At 48.7% G+C, this 21,979-nt stretch overlaps 1 protein-coding gene across 3 annotated transcripts in view; it reads left to right on the forward strand.

The window, feature by feature from the left end:
* CALB2 (calbindin 2) overlaps positions 1 to 21,776 on the forward strand; it is a 52,728-nt gene extending 30,952 nt beyond the window's left edge. The window contains exons 3-11 of one of the 3 annotated variants that reach the window (XM_067543490.1): positions 1,709 to 1,798; positions 9,018 to 9,098; positions 13,720 to 13,776; positions 15,810 to 15,887; positions 17,475 to 17,530; positions 18,453 to 18,492; positions 18,589 to 18,642; positions 19,707 to 19,778; positions 21,213 to 21,776. In XM_067543490.1, coding sequence (XP_067399591.1) covers positions 1,709 to 1,798; positions 9,018 to 9,098; positions 13,720 to 13,776; positions 15,810 to 15,887; positions 17,475 to 17,530; positions 18,453 to 18,492; positions 18,589 to 18,642; positions 19,707 to 19,778; positions 21,213 to 21,329 — 645 coding nt within the window. In that variant the 3' untranslated portion in view covers positions 21,330 to 21,776. The remainder of the gene's footprint in view (positions 1 to 1,708; positions 1,799 to 9,017; positions 9,099 to 13,719; positions 13,777 to 15,809; positions 15,888 to 17,474; positions 17,531 to 18,452; positions 18,493 to 18,588; positions 18,643 to 19,706; positions 19,779 to 21,212) is intronic. The other 2 variants (XM_067543491.1, XM_067543492.1) reach the window with 2 other exon arrangements.
* The last annotated feature ends 203 nt before the right edge of the window (positions 21,777 to 21,979 follow it).

A 21,979-nucleotide genomic window follows, 5' to 3' on the forward strand; every position in this document is an offset into this window, starting at 1 on the left:
ATATCATCTTTCATTTGAGGCTCTCCAGACACTGTGCGTATGGAAACTACCTAAGCCATGCAGCAGTCCTAAAAGATAAATATTATTAGCCCTAGTTTAACGATAGGGAAACTGAGGCACAAGGCAGGTGAAGGGTCTTGCTTAAGGCCACAGAGGTTGAATCAGGAACAATATTCAGGAGCCCTAGCATCTAGCTGTCCTCTTCTCTAACCACGGGATTGCATTTCCTCTGCGTGTCAGATTATTAACTGCTGCTGAGCAGTTGTTTATCATCTAATTTGCTCTCTTCTAATGACTGATACATTCAAGCAACAAAGCCTCATAATGTGATCTTGTCTCCTGTTTTCAGTGAGTAAATGACGATGCCAAACTATCCTAGACAAGGAAACTAAGGAAAAGAGTGCAGGGAAGAGGGTGACCATTAAACTCCTAATCTGCTGCCTGGGGAAGGACTGGGTTATTGTTTTCCAGCTGCTATGACTTGCGGAATGAGCAGAGGTGGAGTTTGATTGTCTTTCTCTGCGGTACACACAATATTCTGCTTCCCCATCTCATCATTGTCTCCAGTATCTTTCCCTCCATGCTTGGTCTCAGCCCCAAGGTGCTATTTGTTTGGGAAAGTTTTTGCAAACTCTACTTTGCCATTTTTGAGTAAGATAACAACCTTGCCAACTCCAACCCTACAAGAATCATAGCCCAGGCCCCCCCAAATCACAAAAATCATAGATCTGGGGTCTTTATATTTGCCTTTTGAGTCTTTTGGGGGGGGGGGGGGGAGGTCATGTTTTTCAGCTTTTCTCCACAGGCACAAGGGCTAGAATCCTACTTTTCTTTTTAATGCAACCTGCAATTCTCATGTAATCACATGACTCAAGGAGCTGGGGCTTTGAGAGAAAACAAAAATTGTGAGCCTCATGATAAATCCCAAGAGTTGGCAACGGAGCCATTAGGTGTAACAAGTCAATAGGAACTTTAGACGGAGCCACCTTATCAAAAGTTACATTAACAGATCCTGGCCCTGCAACCTCTCCCTACCCAAAATAGCCTCACCAGCATTTACAGGGCAGCTCTGGGTAGTGAGGGCATGCCACCTTTACACAGGAATCTGAAAAGCTGGCTTGGCTTAAGATGGCCAGGGCCACCCTCACCCATTGTCAGCTCCCTTTCTGGTCTCACATCCCTTGTTACTCACCTGGTTCCCTGCCAGCTGCTGGTCTGCTCTCTCGGGGCTAGGCTGGAGGCTGCTCTTGGTCTGAAGGCACTGGCTTGGATGCAGGAAATCTGATGCAGCTCCTACCTCTGCCCCAGCCTCTCTGAGGCAGTGACTAAATCGCGCTGTGCCTCAGCTCCCCAGCTGGGAACGAGGGACTGTTCTTGTCTAGTTAGATTGTGAGCTCTTCCGGGCTGGGCCTGTCCCCGTGCATGTGCAGCACGTAGCACAGCAGGATGAACAGACACTATTGTAACCATCATTTAACCCAAATACTTTGAGGGAGGATATTCCCTTGGATCCCCGGCCTTAGGCATAAGAGTAAGCTACTGGGCTGTTTGCCCCACAAGCCGTTTCCTTCCCCTTTGCTGTTCTCTCTCCTCATTCCCTGGCTCAAAGACAATGCACTGAACCAGACACAATGCACTGAGGGGGCGTGGGGTGTACAGACACTCCGCTGGAAGTTCAAGAGGGAGAAACCTTCTCACTTCGTTCCAGGAATCTAAGAATGGCAACTTTGCAGAGAAGATGAAGGAGTTCATGCAGAAGTACGACAAGAATGCAGATGGCAAAATTGAAATGGCAGAGGTGAGTGGTGTTATTGTCAGTTACGAGCCCATGAGCTGCTGTCATAGACACTCCTGTGCTTGGGGGGGGGGGAATCCTGGCCCCACTGACATCAGTGGGGGATGTGTCATTGGCTTCAGTGGGACCAGGATTTCCAGCCTATGCTGTGTGGTTAGATCTTAGCACTGAGGCATGGATCCTCTCATACGCAGGAGGTAGAGACTGTGAATCCTGCCACTTGTTGTGTTAGGCTGCCTTTTCAAAGCAGCCTCAGGGAGTCAGGTGTCCAGATCCCATTGGATTCCCATGGGATCTGAGCACCTGATTCCTTTAGGCACCTTTGAACATTCAAGCCATGGTACCTACTACATGAACAATAGTACAATCAAATGGCCATGGGAGAAATGTCTTCTTAACCCCAGGCAGCTAGTGTGCTTGGCTTGTGTCCTGAAGCATGGCAGCTGGCACTCACTATGGATTGTTATCCCAGCTAGTGTAACTGCTGCTGACATTCTCACTATTCATATACATGTTTAATTCCTTCTTCTATCCCGCTAAGTTCTTTGGCTCCATAGCATCTTGTGGCAGTGAGTTCCACTGTGCAATTGCATAAATCAGAATTTCCCTTTATCAGCTGTAGAAGTTGCTGCCTTTTAATTTCATTGGCTGCCTCTTTGCTCTTGTATTATGGGAATTGGTAAATGGGAACCCTCTGTCCTCTCTCTCAATCGTTATTTTATATTCCCCTCTCATTAATCTCCTCTCTAAAAAAAAGTATCTTAATCTTTTTAATTTATCTTCAGATAATCTCTGTAGGCTTCTAATAATTTCTTCTGACTTTTCCTGGACCATTTCTATTTCTGCTATATCGGAGTGACCAGAACTGAACCCAGGAGGCCCACTTCTCACTGCTGCAGGAAATGATGAAATCCAAGAGTTTAGTGCGATGCAGAAAAGGGTTAGACATTGATAGGAACAATAAAAATTATGTAGCTAGAATAAGATCTGAGAAAGACTGTAAACTGTATAGGGCAAGATGAAGCTGCTTTTTCAGGGACAGCGGTATGAAATCATACATGGGAAGAGGTATCGAAGTTGGATCTATTTTGTATGATTGCTGAAATATGAGACATAACTGTGTACCACATTGTTTTACTAAGGCAGTAATCCCAGACTACGGTCTGCAGAGCACTTAATGGTGACCAGTGTGGGGAGCTGGCTCATCACATGGGGCTGACTTCTCCTTTCCAGCTGCTGAACTGCATTCAAATAAGATAGAAATATTAGAAACAGCACTAATATTGCTTGCTCATGTGAGTGAGATCTGCACTATGGATAATCTCCATCTGTTGCCCTCTAGTGGCTGATCTACATAATAGCATGTTCTTATAAGTGATCATCATAATCCCCATTTGACAGATGGGGAAACTGAGGCACAGAGTGGCAAAGTGACTTGCGCAGCGTTATCCACTAGGCCAGTGACAGAGCTGGGATCATAACCAACATCTCCTGATTCCCAATTCAGTGTTCTGTCTGCTAGGCCACAGTGCCTCCCATAAAAAGTCTATGAGTCTGCTAATGCTTACTTCTTTAGCTCAAGTGATGGCAGCTCATTGTAAGTGAGGGGATGGTCCCACCATTGTGGGGAACTTTCCTGGCTTCTGTACTACCCCAGTGGAATCAGACAGCAAAAGGATCTGAGTCCTTGCTCCAATTCCCTTTACCCAGAGGCCTGCCTGACCACAAGGACTCTTCTTACACTCTCCTATGCGGTGGGGTGCTCATAACCCCGACAAGGCTGAGCCCTGGATTCCTGGAAGTTTAATCCCCAGTCTTGTTGTGGTTGCTTAGGTCAGCGTGGTGGTTCCTAGATTTGAATCCCACGACTGGCCCAAATAGATACATAAGCAGTTACCTCATAATTGCCCCAGAGAAGCTGTTCAGTCGGAGAGTTGGCTGTTCAGTCGGAGAGTTGGGTGCACCCAGTCATGAATGGGAGAGAAGAAGGTGATAGAGAGACGCTCCCTGATAATGTGTGGTCCACTCACCATGATGATGTTGGCAAAGCTCTGCAAGTGATGTAGAAAGCTAGGCACCAAGTAAGAGATGTCCCTTTAAAATAAGGGAAGAGCGTCTGTCCAGCTCTTTCCTCAGAGATGGCTTAGCTTTTCTATTCTCTGCCCTCCCCACCTGTGAGTGAGAAGGCACGAGCTCCCAGGGGATGGGTTTTGGTCCCTCCCTTCTGATCTCTGCCTCTCCTCCCATTTCCTTTCCCCTTTTCCAGTGGGTGCTCTGACTCCCCTGCTCTCGTCCCTTTTCCCACCGTTATGCATGTGTACGCCCCCATTTGTGCCTCCCAGCTGCACCTCAAGACAGCGCTTCCTCCCTGTGACCATTAAGGAGGCCCTGCTGTGTCTAGCTCAGCCAGCTCAGGACAGATTCTGCTAGCTTGACTCACACTGACTGGTCTCATTAACTACTCAGGCAGCAAAACGCTACCAGCATGAGTCATCCTGCATGCCAGGCCTGTCATTTGAATCAGCCCATGCCGAGGGGAGCAGTGAGAGGTAATTGGCTTGAATCCTTCATATCCCAATATGTTTCGCCCTGTGCATCCTACTGAACATACCATGAAATTACCAGTATTCACACAGCTGCAGCTCACGTGCAGTTGCTCATGGGTACAGCAGAAGCAGAGCAGGGCTCACGATGGCAGAAATTCAGCTGAAGCCAGTCACATCCATAATGTACATGAACCCATTGTTGGTTTGGAGAAACAAACTCCATTTCTCTTTCCGACTCTGATTGGGGACCATTGATACTGTAGATACAAGGTGCAGGGGGGCTAAGAGATCTTTTGCTACCCAGTCTACATCCATGCAGCTTTACAACAACTGAGAACTCATCGGACCAAACTCCTCCCTGTTGAAATTACTGGAGTGACACCAGGTCTAAATTTGGCCCTACCTACAAAGGGAATGAAATTGCTCTGGCGAGTTGCTGTCATGACAAAGCCAGCTATATAGCCAGCATATTCTCAGTGGCTAAGACATGGTTCCTTTCAGCTGTTAACAAAATGAAATCAAGGAAGCTAGTCACTCCGTCTCCTGGGGATTTGCTGCCACCTCTCCTGAATTACCAGGAAGCTCCACTTTATTATTTTCCTAATAAAAAGGAGGTTCCTGCTGACCTGTGCTTCGCAATACTCCTGTCCAGCTGCTTGTCTGCACAGGTCTTATTAAAAGTTGTCCAGTCCTTTGATTAGGTACTGACACTATCTCAGGAGAAATGATGCAGAGTTAAGAAGACATCTGTGAAAAGGACAGAGAAAGGCAGGCAGACAAGTGGAATTGAATTGATTGGAAAATTAGAGGGACTTCACAAAGTTTAAGTCTCAGTCTTATCTACAGCCCTTTCATAGAATCATAGAAGATGAGGGTTGGAAGAGACCTCAGGACACCATCTAGTTCAACCCTCTGCTCACAGCAGGACCAACCCCAACTAAATAATCCCAGCCATGGCTTTGTCAAGCTGGGCCTTAAAAACCTCTAAGGATGGAAATTCTACCACCTTCCTAGGTAACCCATTCCAGTGCTTCACCACCCTCCTAGGGAATAATATCCAACCTAGACCTCCCCCACTGCAACTTGAGACCATTGCTCCTAGTTCTGTCATCTACCACCACTGAGAACAGCCTAGCTCTGTCCTCCCTGGAACCCCCCTTCAGGTAGTTGAAGGCCACTTTCAAATCCCCTCTCACTCTTCTCTTCTGTAGACTAAACAAGCCCTGTTCCCTCAGCCTCTCCTCATAAATCATGTGCTCCAGCCCCCTAATCATTTTCATTGCCCTCTGCTGGACACTCTCCAATTTATCCTCTTCTTTTCTGTAGTGGGGGATCCAAAACTAGACACAGTACTCCAATGCCAAATAGAGGAGAATAATCACTTCCCTCTATCTGCTGGCAATGCTCCTACTAATACAGTCAATATGCCATTGGCCTTCTTGGCAATAAGGGCACACTGCTGACTCATATGCAGCTTCTTGTCCACTGTAACCCCCAGGTCCTTTTCTGCAGAACCTTCTGCTTAGCCAGTCGGTCCCCAGTCAGTAGCAGTGTATGGGATTCTTCCGTCCTAAGTGCAGAACTCTGCATTTGTTCTCATTGAACCTCATCAGATTTTTTTGGCCCAATCCTCCAATTTGTCTAGGTCACTCTGTATCCTATCCCTACCTTCCAGGGTATCTACCACTCCCACCAGCTTAGTGTCATCTGCAAACTTGCTGAGGGTGCAATCCACCCCATCCTCCAGATCGTTAATGAAGATGTTGAACAAAACTGGCCCCAGCACCGACCCCTGGGGCACTCCACTTGTTACCGGCTGTCAACTAGACATCAAGCCGTTGATCACTACCCGTTGAGCCCGATGAGCTAGCCAGCTTTCTATCCATCTTATAGTCCATTCATCCAACCCATACCTCTTTTACTTGCTGATAAGAATACTGTGGGAGACAGTATCAAAAGCTTTGCTAAATCAAGGTATATCATGTCCACTGCTTTCCCCACATCCACAGAGCCAGTCATATAATCATAGAAGGTAATCAGGTTGTAATTCAGCTTTTTCCACATTTCAAATTGTTAATCATCTTTGGAACAATTTTCTTTGGTCCTAACTGCCTTGATCTTTAAAGGGACAATGTCAGGTACTTTTGGCTTCAAATGTAAGGTTTTGTTAAAAAGTTTCCACCCCCGTTGTTAATGTTTTCATGGGTTTTCCTTTAAAAATGTCACTAAAAATAGTTTTTTATCTGGATTTAAACAGTTCTGGCCTGTACTTGAAACCCAAACATTGCAGCACCGGGCTTTCTGCCTGAGAACTCAAGAAGTGAAATTGACTAGGAGCACATGTGAACTTGACTAGTTTGTTTTTCCTGTCCAAATGGAAAGAAGTGCAAATTGTAAACAAGCAGTGTCAATGATGAAACTGGATTTTTTTTAGGATTTTTTTGCATTCAATAATCCTAGGTGGCGTCAATAGTACATACAAAGACTTTTTTTCTACCGTTTTAAATGCTCCTTTTCTTGATCACCAAAAAATTAAAGTGTAAAGCAGCCTGTAGGGAGACACTGTGGCCTTCCCTGGAGCCTGGACCCGAGAAAGGGCTGCAGCGGCCTGCCTGGACCGAAGCAGGCCCAGCAGACAAGTCTGCCCGGCAACAGAGAGGCCGGGCAGTGATAGGACCGCCTGGCCAGCCCAATCAGCGACAGTGGGGCGGGGTCCCTACAGGAAGGGGCAGTATTAGAGACAGGCCCCAGAGCTCAGACTGGGAGAGACTGCTGCTGGAGGCAGATGTACTGTCCTGCTGGCTGAGGCCTAGGCCAAGGCCAGAGTGGAGCCAGGCCGATACCAGGGAAGCTCCCCTCCCGGAGCAGAGACTCCGACCATCCCCGGACCGGCCTGGGACTGGAGACTGGGTAGGGCCTTCTTGTAGCTGGACCAGGCCACCTGGCCCCAGTGAGTGGCCTGAGCCATCCGATCCCCGGGACCGGACCTAGACCCTTGAGCAACCCGGATGGGAGATACCCCCCTGAGGTTGGACGGGACCTGGAGGAGCTGCCTGATGCTGAGCCCCCAGAGACAGGACAGGACCTGGAAGAGCTGCCTGAGGCCGAGCCATTCCCCATGCCCTGTGACCTAGAGGAGCTGCCCCTTGCAGAGGAGCTCCCCGCCTTGCCCCCTGTGGATGAGGAGGGACTGGCGGGCCTACCTAAGACCGAGCACCTCAGCGACCCCGAGGACCCGGATGAACCAGGTACCTGGGGATACAGGGAGGAAGTGGCCCAGGGACAGCGGTAGTCAGTGGCTGGGACAGGGGCAAGCCCCGTTGGCGTGTTGCGGCAGGAGCCTTGCCGACTGAGTGGCAACACCTTTGCCATTACTAGGGCCCTGGGCTGGGAAGCAGTGGAGATGGGTGGGCCTGCGTCGCCCTTCCCTAGCCACCCCAGGAGAGCCTCTTCCTCCCTACCGCTCCAGGGAGCAGACCCACTGCTTGCTCGCCCTGCCTAAGGGCTGGGGCAATTGACTGCTTGCTTGCCCTGACAAGGGCCAAAGCAGTTGACCACTTGCTTGCCCGCCCTGCCTAAGGGCTGGGGCAATTGACTGCTTGCTCGCCCTGACAAGGGCCGAAGCGATAGACTGCTTGCTCACCCACCCTGCCTGAGGGCCGGACAACGACTCGTCCAAAGATGCTATTCCCCCATCTAGGAAGGCGCTGGGGCCTTCCCCGGAGTCTGGACCTGAGGAAGGGTCAGAGCGACTGGGCCGGATCGGACGGCCCTGTAACACAGCCACTTTTACAAAAGGTAGAACAAAGTGTTTTGTGTGACTAGCCTCTCCCTGTTAGTTCTGTGGCAGCACTTAACCACCAAACACGATTCCAAGAGCTGGGCTTAGCATCATTTTATTTAGCTGAGGTTAGTCCTGCTTTGAGCAGGGAGCTGGACTAGATGACCTCCTGAGGTCCCTTCCAACTATATGATTCTATGATCATCAAGGATGCTGGTGCAACTAACAAGGAAGTAAAAAAAAGCCACGGTACTTTCAAACTCCCTTATTAACACATGGAGAAAGCGTGTTGCATTACGTTGTAGCAAACCTCATTACAGCGGCCAGTAGAATTTGAGGCCAGGACCTTAATACAAAAGCACAGACCTTGATTACTGGAGCTAATGGTTTAGCTGGTAGTTGCATTAGGCTGTGATTCCTTAGTGGACTAGCCACTAGAGGGGAATGTAACATGCAGACTGTGACTGTGTTTCATCAGAAGAGGACAAAGGAACCGTATTTTGAATCATCTCTTTTCTCTGGGGAGTTATTGCAAACAGTGGGGATGAGACTTACTATGTTCTTTCCATACACAAAAAACAACCATATCATTTCAAGTCTGAATGACTTATTTTAGGTTAAACAAAACAATTAAGAGCCAAAGTAAATTCTAAAGAGAAAGAGAGAGCACAGTGCATATGTCTCCTCTGCAACATACTGCATTGACTCTCCCTCACAAAATGGCAGCTGCCTATGAAAGCAGCAAGAATTAAAAAAATGAAGTATGAAGGAAACACAATCCTATTTTGTCACCATCTACACACACCAGTGAGATGGGCTAAGGAGTCTCTGTATGTTGTGTGACTTGCCTCCTACTCTCCTCACTGATGGCTTTGCTGTCCCCTCCATCCCCTAGCTGGCTCAGATCCTGCCCACAGAGGAGAACTTCCTATTGTGTTTCAGACAGCATGTTGGATCCAGCTCCGAATTCATGGAGGTGAGTAGAGAGCAGATTTGTATTATTCATTATCACAGAATCAGCTCCTGAAGCCATTGCTTGGTTTTTACTCTGTCCTTAGGCTAAATTTCCACTGACATCAAGGCTGAATAAGAAATTTGGCCTGTAATTTCTTTAATTCTTATCAGTTAGGCAGACTGTTTCTCCTGCATTTTAGGAGGCTGGGGAAGGGTTGCGCGAGGGAGCAGGGAGAATGAGGTAGTCAGGCAGGGCAGGGGAATGTACTTGAACCATTCCTAATAAATAACCAACCTGGAAAAACCCTCAGCCACTCTCTCTAGGTGAGCAGTTTCTCTGTCCAGCAGCCACGCTGGCGTCCTCTGACTGTTTGTACCTAGAAGAGACAGAGCTACATGCCAGCTGTAATCCCCTCCCTCTCCCCCACTGGGGGCCAGCTACAGCCATGACCACAACAGGCCAAACCTTGATGCCATTAAAGTCCATGGAAGATTTGCCATAGACTGCCCTGGGAGCAGCATTTAGCTCTACACTTCAACACAGTAGTTTTGTTCTTTTTATTGCTTGTGGTAAGCAGTTCAGGACTGAAACGATATTGAGATAGGTGCTGTACAAATAGATAGAGCCAGCCCCTGCCACAAAGAGCTTCCCTCAGCATCATTCTGAGTGCTATAGTACCCTTTGTTAAGGGGGCCGGTGTGCTGCAAGTACCTGAGCTAGTCAGATATTTTAGGACAAGCACAGAGTGAACATCTCTGTTCTCTCTTCCCTGCATGTCACTTATTGTTGGCTAGTTTTAACCCCTATGTCCCAGGTGACTAGGGCACACCTTCAATCTAGGTACTTACCTAGGAGCTTCACAGCTCAGATTTGCACAACACGGGCATCTCTGCGCAAGTACTCACTAATCTTCAAAGTCCTGGTCCAGCTCACACTGTAAAACCTGGGATGGAGTTTTTGGGCAGGAGCTCTTTTTCTTGATCACTCCCAAAACCTAGTCAGGACTAGACACTTATTACGCTCACTTCTGCCGGTGCTGCTCATTAGAGAGATGTGTTTCCTTGTGTTGTGTTACTGAAATTCACTTTCATAGAATCACTGAAGATTAGGATTGGAAGGGACCTCAGGAGGCCATCTAGTCCCACCCCCTGCTCAAAGCAGGACCAACCCCAACTAAATAATCCCAGCCAGGGCTTTGTCAAGCTGGGCCTTATAAAACTCGAAGGATAGAGATTCCACCACCTCCTAGATAACCCATTCCAGTGCTTCACCACCCTCCTAGTAGAAAAGCTTTTCCTAATATCCAATCTTGACCTCCTACCGTGTAACTTGAGATCATCGCTCCTTGTTGTGTCATCTACTACCATTGAAAACAGCCTAGCTCCATCCTCCCTGGAAGCCCCTTCAGGTAGTTTGAAGACTGATATAAAATCTCCCCTCACTCTTCTGTTCTGCAGACTAAATTAGCTCTGTTCCCTCAGCCTCTCCTCATAAGTCATGTGCTCCAGCCCCCTAAGCCTTTTTGTTGCCCTCTGCTACATTCTCTCCATTTTTCCACATCCTTCCTGTAGTGGGGGGCCCAAAACTAGACACAGCACTCCAAATGTGACCTCATCAGTGCCAAATAAAGTGGAATAATTACTTTCCTCGATCTGCTGGCAATGCTCCTACTAATGCAGCCCAATATGCCGCTAGCCTTATTGGCAATAAGGCACACTGTTGATTCATATCCAGCTTCTTGTCCACTGTAACCCCCAGGTCCTTTTCTGCAGAACCTTCTGCTTAGCCAGTCAGTCCCCAGTCTGTGGCAGTGCATGGGATTCTTCCATCCTAAGTACAGGACTCTACACTTGTCCTGGTTGAACCTCATCAGATTTCTTTTGGCCCAATCCTCTAATTTGTCTAGGTTACATTGTATCCTATCTCTGCTCTCCAGCATATCTACTACTCCCCCTAGCTTAGTGTCATCTGCACACTTGCTGAGGGTGCAGTGTACCCCATCCTCCAGATCATTATTGAAGATATTGAACAAAACCGGCCCCAGAACAGACCCCCTGGGGCACTATGTTTGAGACTGGCTGCCAACTAGACATCAAACCATTGATCACTATCCCTTGAGCCCGATCTAACTAGCTTTCTATCCACCTTATAGTGCATCCTACCCATGCTTCTTTAACTTGCTGGCAAGAATACTGTGGGAGACCAGATGAAAAGCTTTGCTAAAGTCAAGGTATATCATGTCCACTGCTTTCCCCATATCCACACAGCCAGTTATCTCGATCATAGAAGGCAATCAGGTTGGTCAGACATGACTTACCCTAGGTGAATCCATACTGACTATCCCTGATCACCTTCCTCTCTTCCAAGTGCTTCAAAATGGATTCCTTGAAAACCTGCTCCATGATTTTTCTGGGGACTGAGGTGAGGCTGATTGGTCAGTAGTTCCCCAGATCCTCTTTCCTCCCTTTTTTAATGATGGGCACTATATTTCCTTTATTCCAATTGTCTGGAACCTCCTCTGACTGCAATGTGTTTTCAAAATAATGGGCAATGGCTCTGCAAACACAATAGAATGTTTTACATTGCCGGGTGCTTTAAATCAATTCTTTAGCCCCTTTCAAGAATGTGAAGAGGAAGGAAGGAGCAGGGAGCTAGATCTGGGCTGGGGGAGGTGATTAGTGTCTGTAGGCATGTCTGTTAGTGGCTGTTGTGCCAATAGACATGCTGTCTTTGGAGCAAGCATGAAAGTGAGGTGCAGATGCCTTGTCGTCGTCATCAAAGATCTTATGGCACTTCTCAGAAGAATAAAGAAGTTAGCCCCAGTGTCTCGCCCGAATTGTAGCTTAGATAGTTTTATTTTACCTCTCTAAATTTCACTTCCAGTATTATTTGAATGATCTGTTCTTCACTTTCTGTCCTAAACTATGTAATGTTGCTTTGTGCTGTCAAACAGCAGTTGTAATCCACATGGAAGTGGCAGCATTTTGGAGAAAGGTGAAATTATCCTTATTTCCTTTATATACTTCAGAGGGACATTTTGGGGCTTAAATAGTTAATATATGAAACCCTCTTTAAGAGGATAGACCCTCTAGAAGTATAAAGTGGTATGGCATCTCTGATTTGAAGAAAAATTCCAAAGTTCTTCATAAATATTATATATACGTGAAAGGTTTCACCAGCCAGTGAAGTGCAGCAGCTGTTGAGCGATGCACAGCAACACTCTGCAAGAGTTTAATATACTGACTGGAAAATGAATACAACATCCACATTTGATGCTGTTAGATGAAACGGGAGCCTACCTGTTGCCATTTAATAGACACATGGCGTTATTGTTTAAGAAGCTCATGCAATTATATATTAAATTCAGCCCACTCTGGCAATAGCAAGTATAATAATGAGCATGCACTCTTGACATTGGTTTCCCTTGACTGCACGCAGCTCTGCTAAACCAGTTCCTCTCAAGGCAAAAACCAATGTCTCCTGAGAGATGAAGCTTCAGAAAACTCAGGAGAACAATGAGAGCTCTGCGCCATGCCAGATGGTGATGGAAATCTACGGTAGGCAGTCCAATGGCAGCTGATGTGTCAGAAGAGGTCTCCCTGTGTGGGGGAGACAATGTAACATCTTCATGGGAAGCAGGAAACTACTTTGATCAACCAACTCCTCAGAAATAAATAGGAAGATCTGATCAGATAAATGGCCTTTGATTTGTTAGGGCCACAGGAACAGCTGAGACAGAGGTAGTTAGGGCCTGACCTCAATGGGGGACTCAGCTATCATGGTAATGGATGCTGCATTAGACCCTAGATAGATAAAAAATTACAATAAATGCCAACTGAGTGTGGGAAGCAAGACACATTTCTACTGTCCTTCCTTCCTCTTTGGTCACCTCGGTTGTTTGAGGGTAACAGTCTAACAAGCTCACCGCTCACTGAGCCAAACTCCTAAACAGCTTGGGTTTCATTGAGGTTGGTGAAGGTAGTTCTGGGACAGTTCTTATCGTACAAGAGATGGATAGGCCAATTTTGAGACAACACACAAATGTCTAGGAGAATGTTCCTCATGCTTTGTAGGTGCTAGCTTTAGTTATTGCCATTCCCATGCCAATAGAGGGGCAAGCTAAGAAGGAAAATCTGACAGGGGCAATCTTAGCACATTCACTGCTAAGTACATGTCTACCTAGGGCTAGATCCAGTCCTGATGGTAAGTGAATGCCGTTGCTAGTAAAGTCAGTGGATTCCTGACAAGTATGTCATAATGCTGCTAAGGCCAGAAGGGACTATTATGACCATCTGATCTGACCTATATAACACAGGCTAGAGAACCTCGCAAAGTCATTTCTGCATCAAGCCCATAACTTCTGTTTGATCTACAGTAGATTGTTTAGAAGACATCAAATCTGGATTTAAAGACTTGAAGTGAGGGAGAAACCATCATGACCCTAGAGAAGTTGTTCCAATGGTTAATTACCCTTAATGTTACATTTTCCCCTTATTTCTAGTCTGACTTTGTCTAACTTCAGCTTCCAGCCATTAAATCGCATTTATACCTTTGCCTTCTGGGTCAAAGTGCTATCACGATGAGAAATCTATTCCTTTTTTAGTGGGGATAATTGTACTAACTTGTGGCATTTCCATTGCAGGCCTGGCGGAAATATGACACGGACCGCAGTGGGTACATAGAAGCCAATGAACTCAAGGTGGGGGATAAATGAAGAGTGTCTTGGAGCTATGGTTTTAAGGTCCATGCTGTTGGGGGGCTGGGTTGGTGGCATCTGATCCTATGCCATAGCTCTGTGGGGAGTCAGTCTGTAAGGAAAGCAGCTGTTGTCTGCACGTGTCTGTAGCTCTTGTAAATCTTATGATCAATCAGTCTATAGGAAGCTAAGCTTGAATAGCTTATGCTGTCCCTTTGCAACTCCTGGTCACTTCAGTCTACATTGTGCTTCTCCTGCCTGCTCCTGCTCCCATTGAAGACAAATGGGAAAGCTGTCATTGACATTGGCAGAGGGAGAGCTGGCCCAGGCTTTGGGTACCTGCCACTGGGGGCTATGCAGCATTCAGTCTCTTGCTGAAGCTGTCTTACATTAGAATAGCTTGGAGAGATGAGCTGATGATAATCCGAGGTCTGCAACTGTTCCGAATGTGTACTGGCCTTACAACTAGAAATAAAGCTCACACCATATATCCACAGGTCAAATCCTGCCCAGTTACATCTCTGCAACTCCACCAAATTTCAGGGGGGTTGCCCAAATGCACAAGAACAGAATCTGACCCTACACAAACACAGTAGACTCTGCACTAAGGACAACTCCATTATGGCATTGCCTTGTCTTAAGTGACCACTGTAAAGTAACCCTAAAGTTTCCATGGCAGTTTGATGCAGTCTTTAAAGAGGCACTGCTGCTAGGTAGGCAACAGCTTTGTGCTTTGCCCTGTGAGTGGTGGCTGAAGGCAGGTTTCACTGTGTATGTTCTATATCACCCCACATTATAAGACTGTTGCAGGCTGACTGTGTTATCATATTGATCTTACAATTGCATTTGCTGCAATCTACTTGCTTCTCCTGCGATGCTAATAGGACCTTCATTAGGATCCTTTGTTTCCTTCCTAACTATGGTCTGCTCCTGTGAGGTGCTAAGCTGCTGCAAGGCCCATCAGCATCCAGGAGGCTTGCAGGCTCTCTGCACCTTATAGGACTGAGCCTACTAACACCAGCTGTTCTGTGTTCTCTGTGCATCTTAGGATATTAGACAAGTGCAATGCTGGAAACTGTCCCTTCCTCTTAGGTTTGCCTTTCTCAGTGGGTTGCTGAAGTGCTCCTGATCTCAAAAATCTTGTGAGACTGGGCGGGAGTGGACACGTAGTCAGGGCCAATCTGTTGGGTGGTTGTCATGTGCCTTTCAGGGACTGAAGAGCCAGAACCAGAAAATGCCAGCAGGAAGTTTTGAGCCAGAGCCTCAGGCAGGGTAAATCAGCATAGTTCAACTGGAGGGAGTCAGAGCTATGGTGCAATTTACACCACCTTTGGGGCAGGCAGTATTGCTTAAGGCAAATAGAATAAAGCAGTGATCAAGCCATTTCCACTCTGGAAGGGAATTTAAGGTTCTTTTAGACACGCCCCACTTGAGGGTAATTCAGAGTGAGAAATGCCAAATCTCCTGGATGATACTGTGAGAGAAATGCTCACGGTGGTTTACACAAACTGTAATGCTCACTATGGATTAGAGACAAATTCAAGCCCTGTGGAAGTGGTACCACCCCACTGATGTCGATGTACACTGGGGCTAACTCTGGTCCCAAGAGGCAAGCAGGAGGAGATGCTGCTTCCATGTGATATTTAAGGACCATGCACTTCAGGCTAGGTTCTCATTCCCCAGGTTCAGTCCTAGAGGAATTGTGCCAAGCACGGTGCTGTCTTAAGACTGGCACAGCAGAGGGGATGCCAAGGTACTAGCCAGTGACCTAGTAGGATCCCTGCCACTGCATTCCCACACTAACATTTTCAGACAAGGTCTTGTGTTGTGGCTATAGCCATTGGCTGGCAAGGTGTGGAAGGGTCTCTTTGCAACCCACTAGTGCCATTCCTATACTGCCCGGCAGCGCACGTGCCTTTTTTCCCCAGTGAAGAAAAACAAGGGCGCATTGTTACTGCAGCAAGGCAGATGGAGTTCTGCCTTGGTCCCACAGGCTTGTAACTGTACCGCGTCTCACGAGGTCTCTCCTGCCACAGGGGTTCCTGTCCGACTTGCTAAAGAAAGCGAACAGGCCCTACGATGAGCCAAAGCTGCAGGAATACACGCAGACCATAGTGAGTGAGCCGGGGGGCGGGGGTGATCCTGTGCTGCTTCTCCCATAGGAGCTGGCGTGGCTCTGGCCAGGCAGAGCCCATTCCGCTTCCTGGGGAAGCGGCCGCAGCAGAGTGCGACCAGCTCAAAGAAGGTGGGAGGATGAGGCCTCTGCCTGTGAGCGGGACAGGGACACCAGCAGAAGGGGGAAAAGCATGGGTGTGGGGTTAGAATAAATGGAACAGAGTCCCTCACCCCCACCCCTTCTCCCCCTCCCCCCCCGACTGCTAAAATCAGAGGAGCTGTTCCCTCATACTCTTGGGTTTGGGTAAACAGCTTCCCCACCCAACACCCCCTTGGCCAGTGAAGTGACATCTCCCCCATCCTGCATGCAACAGTGCAGCTTCGATGATCTGTTCCAGGCGGGGTAGCTGCGAGAGGCCCACACAGGCCCTGTACTAGGCTCTGGACACAATTTCTGCCCAGAATGCTCACGGCGAACGTAGCAGAGAAGCTGGCTCCTGTAGCACTGGGATGAATGCTATGTTCTGCTGGGAGATCCCTCCCTCCAACATGGGCTAGGGCAAGTCCATGTTCTGCTTGAGGGCATCAGCCTCCTTTACTCCCAAACGTCACCAGCCCAAGGAGGGTGGAAGGACTTCTCAGAGCCCACCAAAAGTGCCACTCTCTCCACCAGCAAGGGGAGGCGGGTGTCCTCATTCTATAGCTCTCCTGCCCAGCCTCACCCAGGCAGTCAGGAGATACAAAACCCTGCTACGTAAGTGTGAGCAGCACTGCCCTGGGGGCAGGGGCAGGGGCGGTGGCTGTCCATTACAGGAAAGGTCATTCTGGCGCCAGTGCACAGGCACACCTGCTAGTCCTGGAGTGTGAAAGCCTGGATCTAACCCCTGAACGAGTGGCAGCAGGGCAGGCTTCCTCCACTGCTTCAGCAGGGTGTGCTGTTAGTTCAGTGCCTAGGCCCCCACCGATTCCTGGGCCTCTCTGCTGGGATTGCCCGCAGAACCTGACTAACTGCTTTTGATGTGGAGATTGGGGTGAGGCCCTCAGAACTGCTGTCTCCTATAGCAATTTGTCCTAATGGAGAGTGCACTAGATGGGGACTGTGGAGACCTGGGTTCTATTCCCACCTCTTGCACTGGCCTGCTGGGGAACCTTGGGCAAGTCACGTCCCTCCCTTTGCCTCAGTTTCCATGTCTGTACAATGGGGATAAGGATAGTGGTCTCCTGTTTAAATTGCTTTGAGATCTACTGCTAAGCACCCCTGAGCATAAAATGCAGAGACACAGAACAGGCCCAATCTATCCCCAGGGATGCCCACTGAAGTTAACTTAGGGATCAGTTTGGCTCAGCCTTGTCTCTCTCCAGTTCACTTAGCTGATGAGAGCTTTCCCCATAACGTGCCCTGGACCAGCCCAGCCCTCCTCCATGGCTGTGAATTAAACAGGCCCCATTTCTCAACTCCCAATAGGAAGCTGGCATTGTATCAGCTGACCCTCTGCCATGCCAAAGGCCTAGATGCAAATCCCGCTGGGGATGTTGGGGGAGGGAAGAGATGGCCACTAATAGGCTGCTGGTTTGTGTCCCAACAGCTGCGGATGTTCGATATGAATGGTGATGGGAAGCTGGGCCTGTCGGAGATGTCCCGGTAAGGGTCCTCTTGCACTGCTTGCTACTTGGGCATCTCAGTCTGCCCCATGCAAGAGGCAAAGAAAACTGTGGAACCCTGCCTCTCAAACCCATCTTCCCCCCTGCTGAATTACAGCTCTATCTGAATGCAGCCAGGTGCCCCCTAAACTTGTTCTACTGATCATCTCAAGTCCTGCCTCAAAGCAAGCCTCAACAAAGGGCTTCAGGCCCTCCTACTCAGAGTCCAGGAGCCTGACTTTCTTCCCATGTGCACCAATGTAGCAGCATGGAGTTACTTCTCATTCACACTAGTGTGAGAGAAGAATCAGGCACCAGAAGTGGAAGACAACCCTATGGCTTGTCCAGCTGCAGAAAAAGGCTTTCTGCTAGGCCTAATATCCTTGGCCTTACAGCCTCTTTAAAGGAACAGCATTGTTAATCTCTAGTCATGGGCCATGGGGGACAATCCTCTATAGCTGCAGCCAGGCAGACTGTAACACAAACAAGCTGCTTCCTTTCCAATTCTGCCCATATACCTTGACACCCTCCCATAGCACCCGAGGCTATTCCACACCTGGCCTGAGTCTCCTAATCATGCCAAACTGGCTTGCAGACAAAAATCCACTGGAGTCTGGGCTGTGACCATCACACTGATCTCAATAGCTTTCAACCCTCTGTCTTCCTGCGAGAAAGACTATGATCCTCTTGAGAGGGCTGAATGGCAAAACAGGGAGGCTTCCATTTCAAATGCTGGTGGGTTGCAGGCTGTAGGCTCAGGTTTAGAGGACTCCACTAACTAGACTGAATGCAGTAAGTCCATAGAAGAGCAGGCAAGGCCGATCTCTCCAGGGCAGCATCTGGGCAGAGCCCTCGTGGCTGCATGTGCCATGTGAGTGTCTCCTCTCAGCTCCCTAATTTATCCTTTAACAATCTCTTTCCAGACTCTTGCCTGTACAGGAGAACTTCCTACTTAAATTTCAGGTAAAAAGATTGTTCTTTCTTTTCCCATTTGATGTATTTCCCCTCCTGCCCCCCCAGTGGGTGGCTCATTTCTTTATTCCTCTTGTCATTGTCCAGGGAATGAAACTAGCCTCTGAGGAATTCAATGCTATCTTTGCATTTTATGACAAGGTAAGAGGCTTGGGTGGAGGGGGTAGAGGAGAAGGGGATTTGAAATCCTCTCAGCTTGGTGCAGGAAGTAGTCTGCCTAGCAGCTGATTTCTCCTGTTCTCTCTTGCCTGCTGTGACTGGGAAAGGCACTTTAGCCTTCTCTGCCATTCACCATCGTAACAACCAGCACAGAATAAAAGACCCTCTGGCCAGCTCCTCTGCTGGTGTCCAGCTGCAGGACTCCATTGTGCGGCCGTGTAACTATGCCAGTGGACTCTAGCCGGGGCTCTGGCCCCCAGCTCTGGTCAGGGAGGATATGTGGAGAACACACTTGTTCCAATGTTAGCAGTGCAGTGCTGCCCATAGGGAAGAGAAGAGCACACTGTAAGAGTCTGTGATGCAGGGAACTGCTCCCCACCTGAACACAGGGGATCTGAGGGTTGAGAGAGAGTGAAATCCTGCTTTTTTGCCTGTCCTTACTGCTGGCTGTTACAGTAAGTAGAGCTGGCCCCGCCGCCCATGGTTAAGGCTGCCTAACAGTCTCTCTCGAGGGCTGGCTTCTCTCATGTTCACCCGTGTAAGATGCTTGCTTTCAGTGGGCTCTGGAACAGGCCACCTACTCAAATCTTCCTGGTATCTGCAGGGGATTTGTCTCAAACCCTTACACCAGAGTTTATCCAACACCTGCAGCACCCCATAATGAACACATTCCAGAGTGAAAGCCCTTCCAAGCTGCTGCCCTAGCGACTAATGAGAAGGCAGTTGGCACAATGCACCTGCTGGTTTTACTTCCACTCTTTGTCCTGGGTAAGATTGGAACTCAGAGCCTGGCGTGCTGTACAGGTTTGATGTGTGTAACATGCCCACAGAGTCACCAGATCCTGTTCCCATGTGCGTAGGTTCCTGCAGCTTCCAGTCCCCCAGACATACAAGTGATAGAGGCATGGCAGGTCTGAGCCTTTCACTTGTGACTGACGGCAAGGCCAGCAAGCCTGGGGAAAAGAGGCGGGAGAGGACTGTAGGGTCGCGTGGGTTGCAAGAAGGATGGCCTAACGTGCGTGTTCTCCTCTGCTATTGCTAACCAGGATGGCAGCGGCTTCATTGATGAGAATGAGCTGGACGCCCTTTTGAAAGACCTGTATGAGAAGAACAAGAAGGTGAGCTGACACAGGAAAAAGGGAGACACAGTTAAGGGCTGCTCCTGGTAAAGCCAATGGGCTTTAAGCCAGGTTGATCCCTGTGTCTGCCATATGTCCTCCGTGACTATCCTTTGTCTTGTGTGTGGGTAAAGTGCCTTTGCCCCGGATCAGGGTATCACGGGGGCATCCTTTATGCCAGCAAGCATGAGGAAATCCTCTTGGGACCCAGCACCCCCCAGCCACGTGGATCTGGCCCAGAGTTTACCATGCGGGTGCCCGTGCTGAAGGTAGCACAGAAGACCCGAGTGCTAGTGCTGGACATTTGGGGTTTGCTCAGCATTGACCAGGAAGGTGTGGAGAAACGTGCACAGAGCTCAGCAATGCCTAGCCTCAGGAATGGAGGGGAGGGGAGAAGAGGCAGGGCCTGAATTGCTGTTGTCCTGCACTTGCTTAAGCCTTTACAGTTGAGCGAGATGCTACTAAATCAGAGGGGCACAAAGGAGGCTGCTCCAGCCAGCAGGCAGATTTATACCATTAAGTTCACACAGGAGAGGCTCGTGCTTTTAGATCCACAGGGCCCAGGTTCAGTCCCTGCCGATGACCCAGCCAAGGGGCCTTTTCACTGTGCAGTGGTGAATCTGGCCTATTGCAGGGTCAGGACATGGGTGCTTCCCTGCAAGCTGCTTAGTGCACAAAGCGGATGACGTTGGCCCATGCTCCACTGATGTCCCACATCTGCTCTGTACTGTAGAGTTGAGTGGTTCTGGCTCTCTCTGCAGGGGTGAGGGTCACTTGAGCTGGAGTACCACGAATTGCTCCAGCTGCTTTGCAGAATGCCAGAGGCAGAGGAAAAGAGCACAAAGCAAACTGCAGCGAGTCTGCGCGACAGGCAGAGCCTGGGCTTGATTTATCCATCTTGCTCCAGCTTTATGCTGGGGAAACTGCACTGCTCCCAGTGGAGTTGCAGCAGCAAAAAGCGGTGGACAAGGCTGCGGTGGTGTTAGAGTCTTTGGGCCTGCGTCCCCGATCAATAATAAAGCAGGTCACCTCTTGCTTTCAGACAGAGCCGCTGCCCATTTCCCCTTGCTGGCTGAGTTACTTTAGCAATCCACCAAAGCCTCCCAGCAGGGGTTCACAAGAGTCCTTCTCAAAGTCTCCCCACTTCCAGGCTTCCTCCCAGGGCGAGATCCAGCTCTCCTCTTTTCTCTCACTTGGGGGACCTGCCACCAGTCTCTCTGTCACTGAGGAAAGAAAGCAACCTTTATACTGTCTCTCTTCCCAGCATGCTTTCTACCAGCCTAGAGTTCCCATGTTCCCTGTTCTGGGAAGTCCTTGAACTCCATTTAAAGGGCCAGCTCATCCTATGACACACCATTACTAAAACCCCATTGAAATCTAGTCCTGTGTGTGCAGCCATTCTATCTCACATTCCTTTATGTTACCGTCCGCCAGGAAATGAACATCCAGCATCTCACCAACTACAGAAAGAGCATCATGAACCTCTCCGATGGGGGGAAACTATACCGCAAGGAACTGGAAATTGTACTCTGCAATGAGCCCCCCATGTAGAGAGGTGCCACCCCCCACTCCTCCAAAACCTCCCCCATCCTGCCACCTTCCACAGAGATGACTAGAAAGGGCAAGTGCAAGCAGATGAGGAGGGAGTGGAACTGGATAGGTTCCCGACCAATCAACTCCAAATCCCCAAGACTGTACCCGCTGATATGCTTGTGACCTGGGCCACAGAACCTTTGCCTACAGTAGGGAGAGGGGCAGAGATGCATGGCCTCATCTAGCAGAGACTCTTTGATTTAGGCTAAGTGTTCAGTAGGGTGATAGTCTGGTTCTCTTCCTGGTACAGCCTGCTTGTCTTTTGAGTTGGCATAGTTTGTTTCCTGTACAGCCCTGAATCTGGAGTGAATGATTTTTCTGTGTCTTTTTTTGTTTGTTTTTTGAGTTCTGTCTTATTGTTTACCAAAGAACAGTTTACAAATAAACATGAGTACTGCTACCAGATCTGCCAGGCTGCACTTGGATCTCTTTTCTCCAGGATGATGAAAGCTACATCTGCAAGCAAATAAGCACTAGGTTTTCAAAAGAGCTCAGCTTCCAGTTTGCACAAACCTGGCTGGCGATCTTGGTGTCTAAGTGCTCAGCAGGGTCACAGCAATGGAAGGTGCATGGTGCTGAGTATAGCTGGTTAGAAAACAGGGGAGGAT

The sequence above is a fragment of the Emydura macquarii genome, unplaced genomic scaffold (genome assembly GCF_026122565.2).
Source record: "Emydura macquarii macquarii isolate MOO-44397 ecotype Brisbane River unplaced genomic scaffold, CSIRO-AGI_Emac_v2 contig_890, whole genome shotgun sequence".
NCBI classification, from domain to species: Eukaryota; Metazoa; Chordata; order Testudines; family Chelidae; genus Emydura; species Emydura macquarii.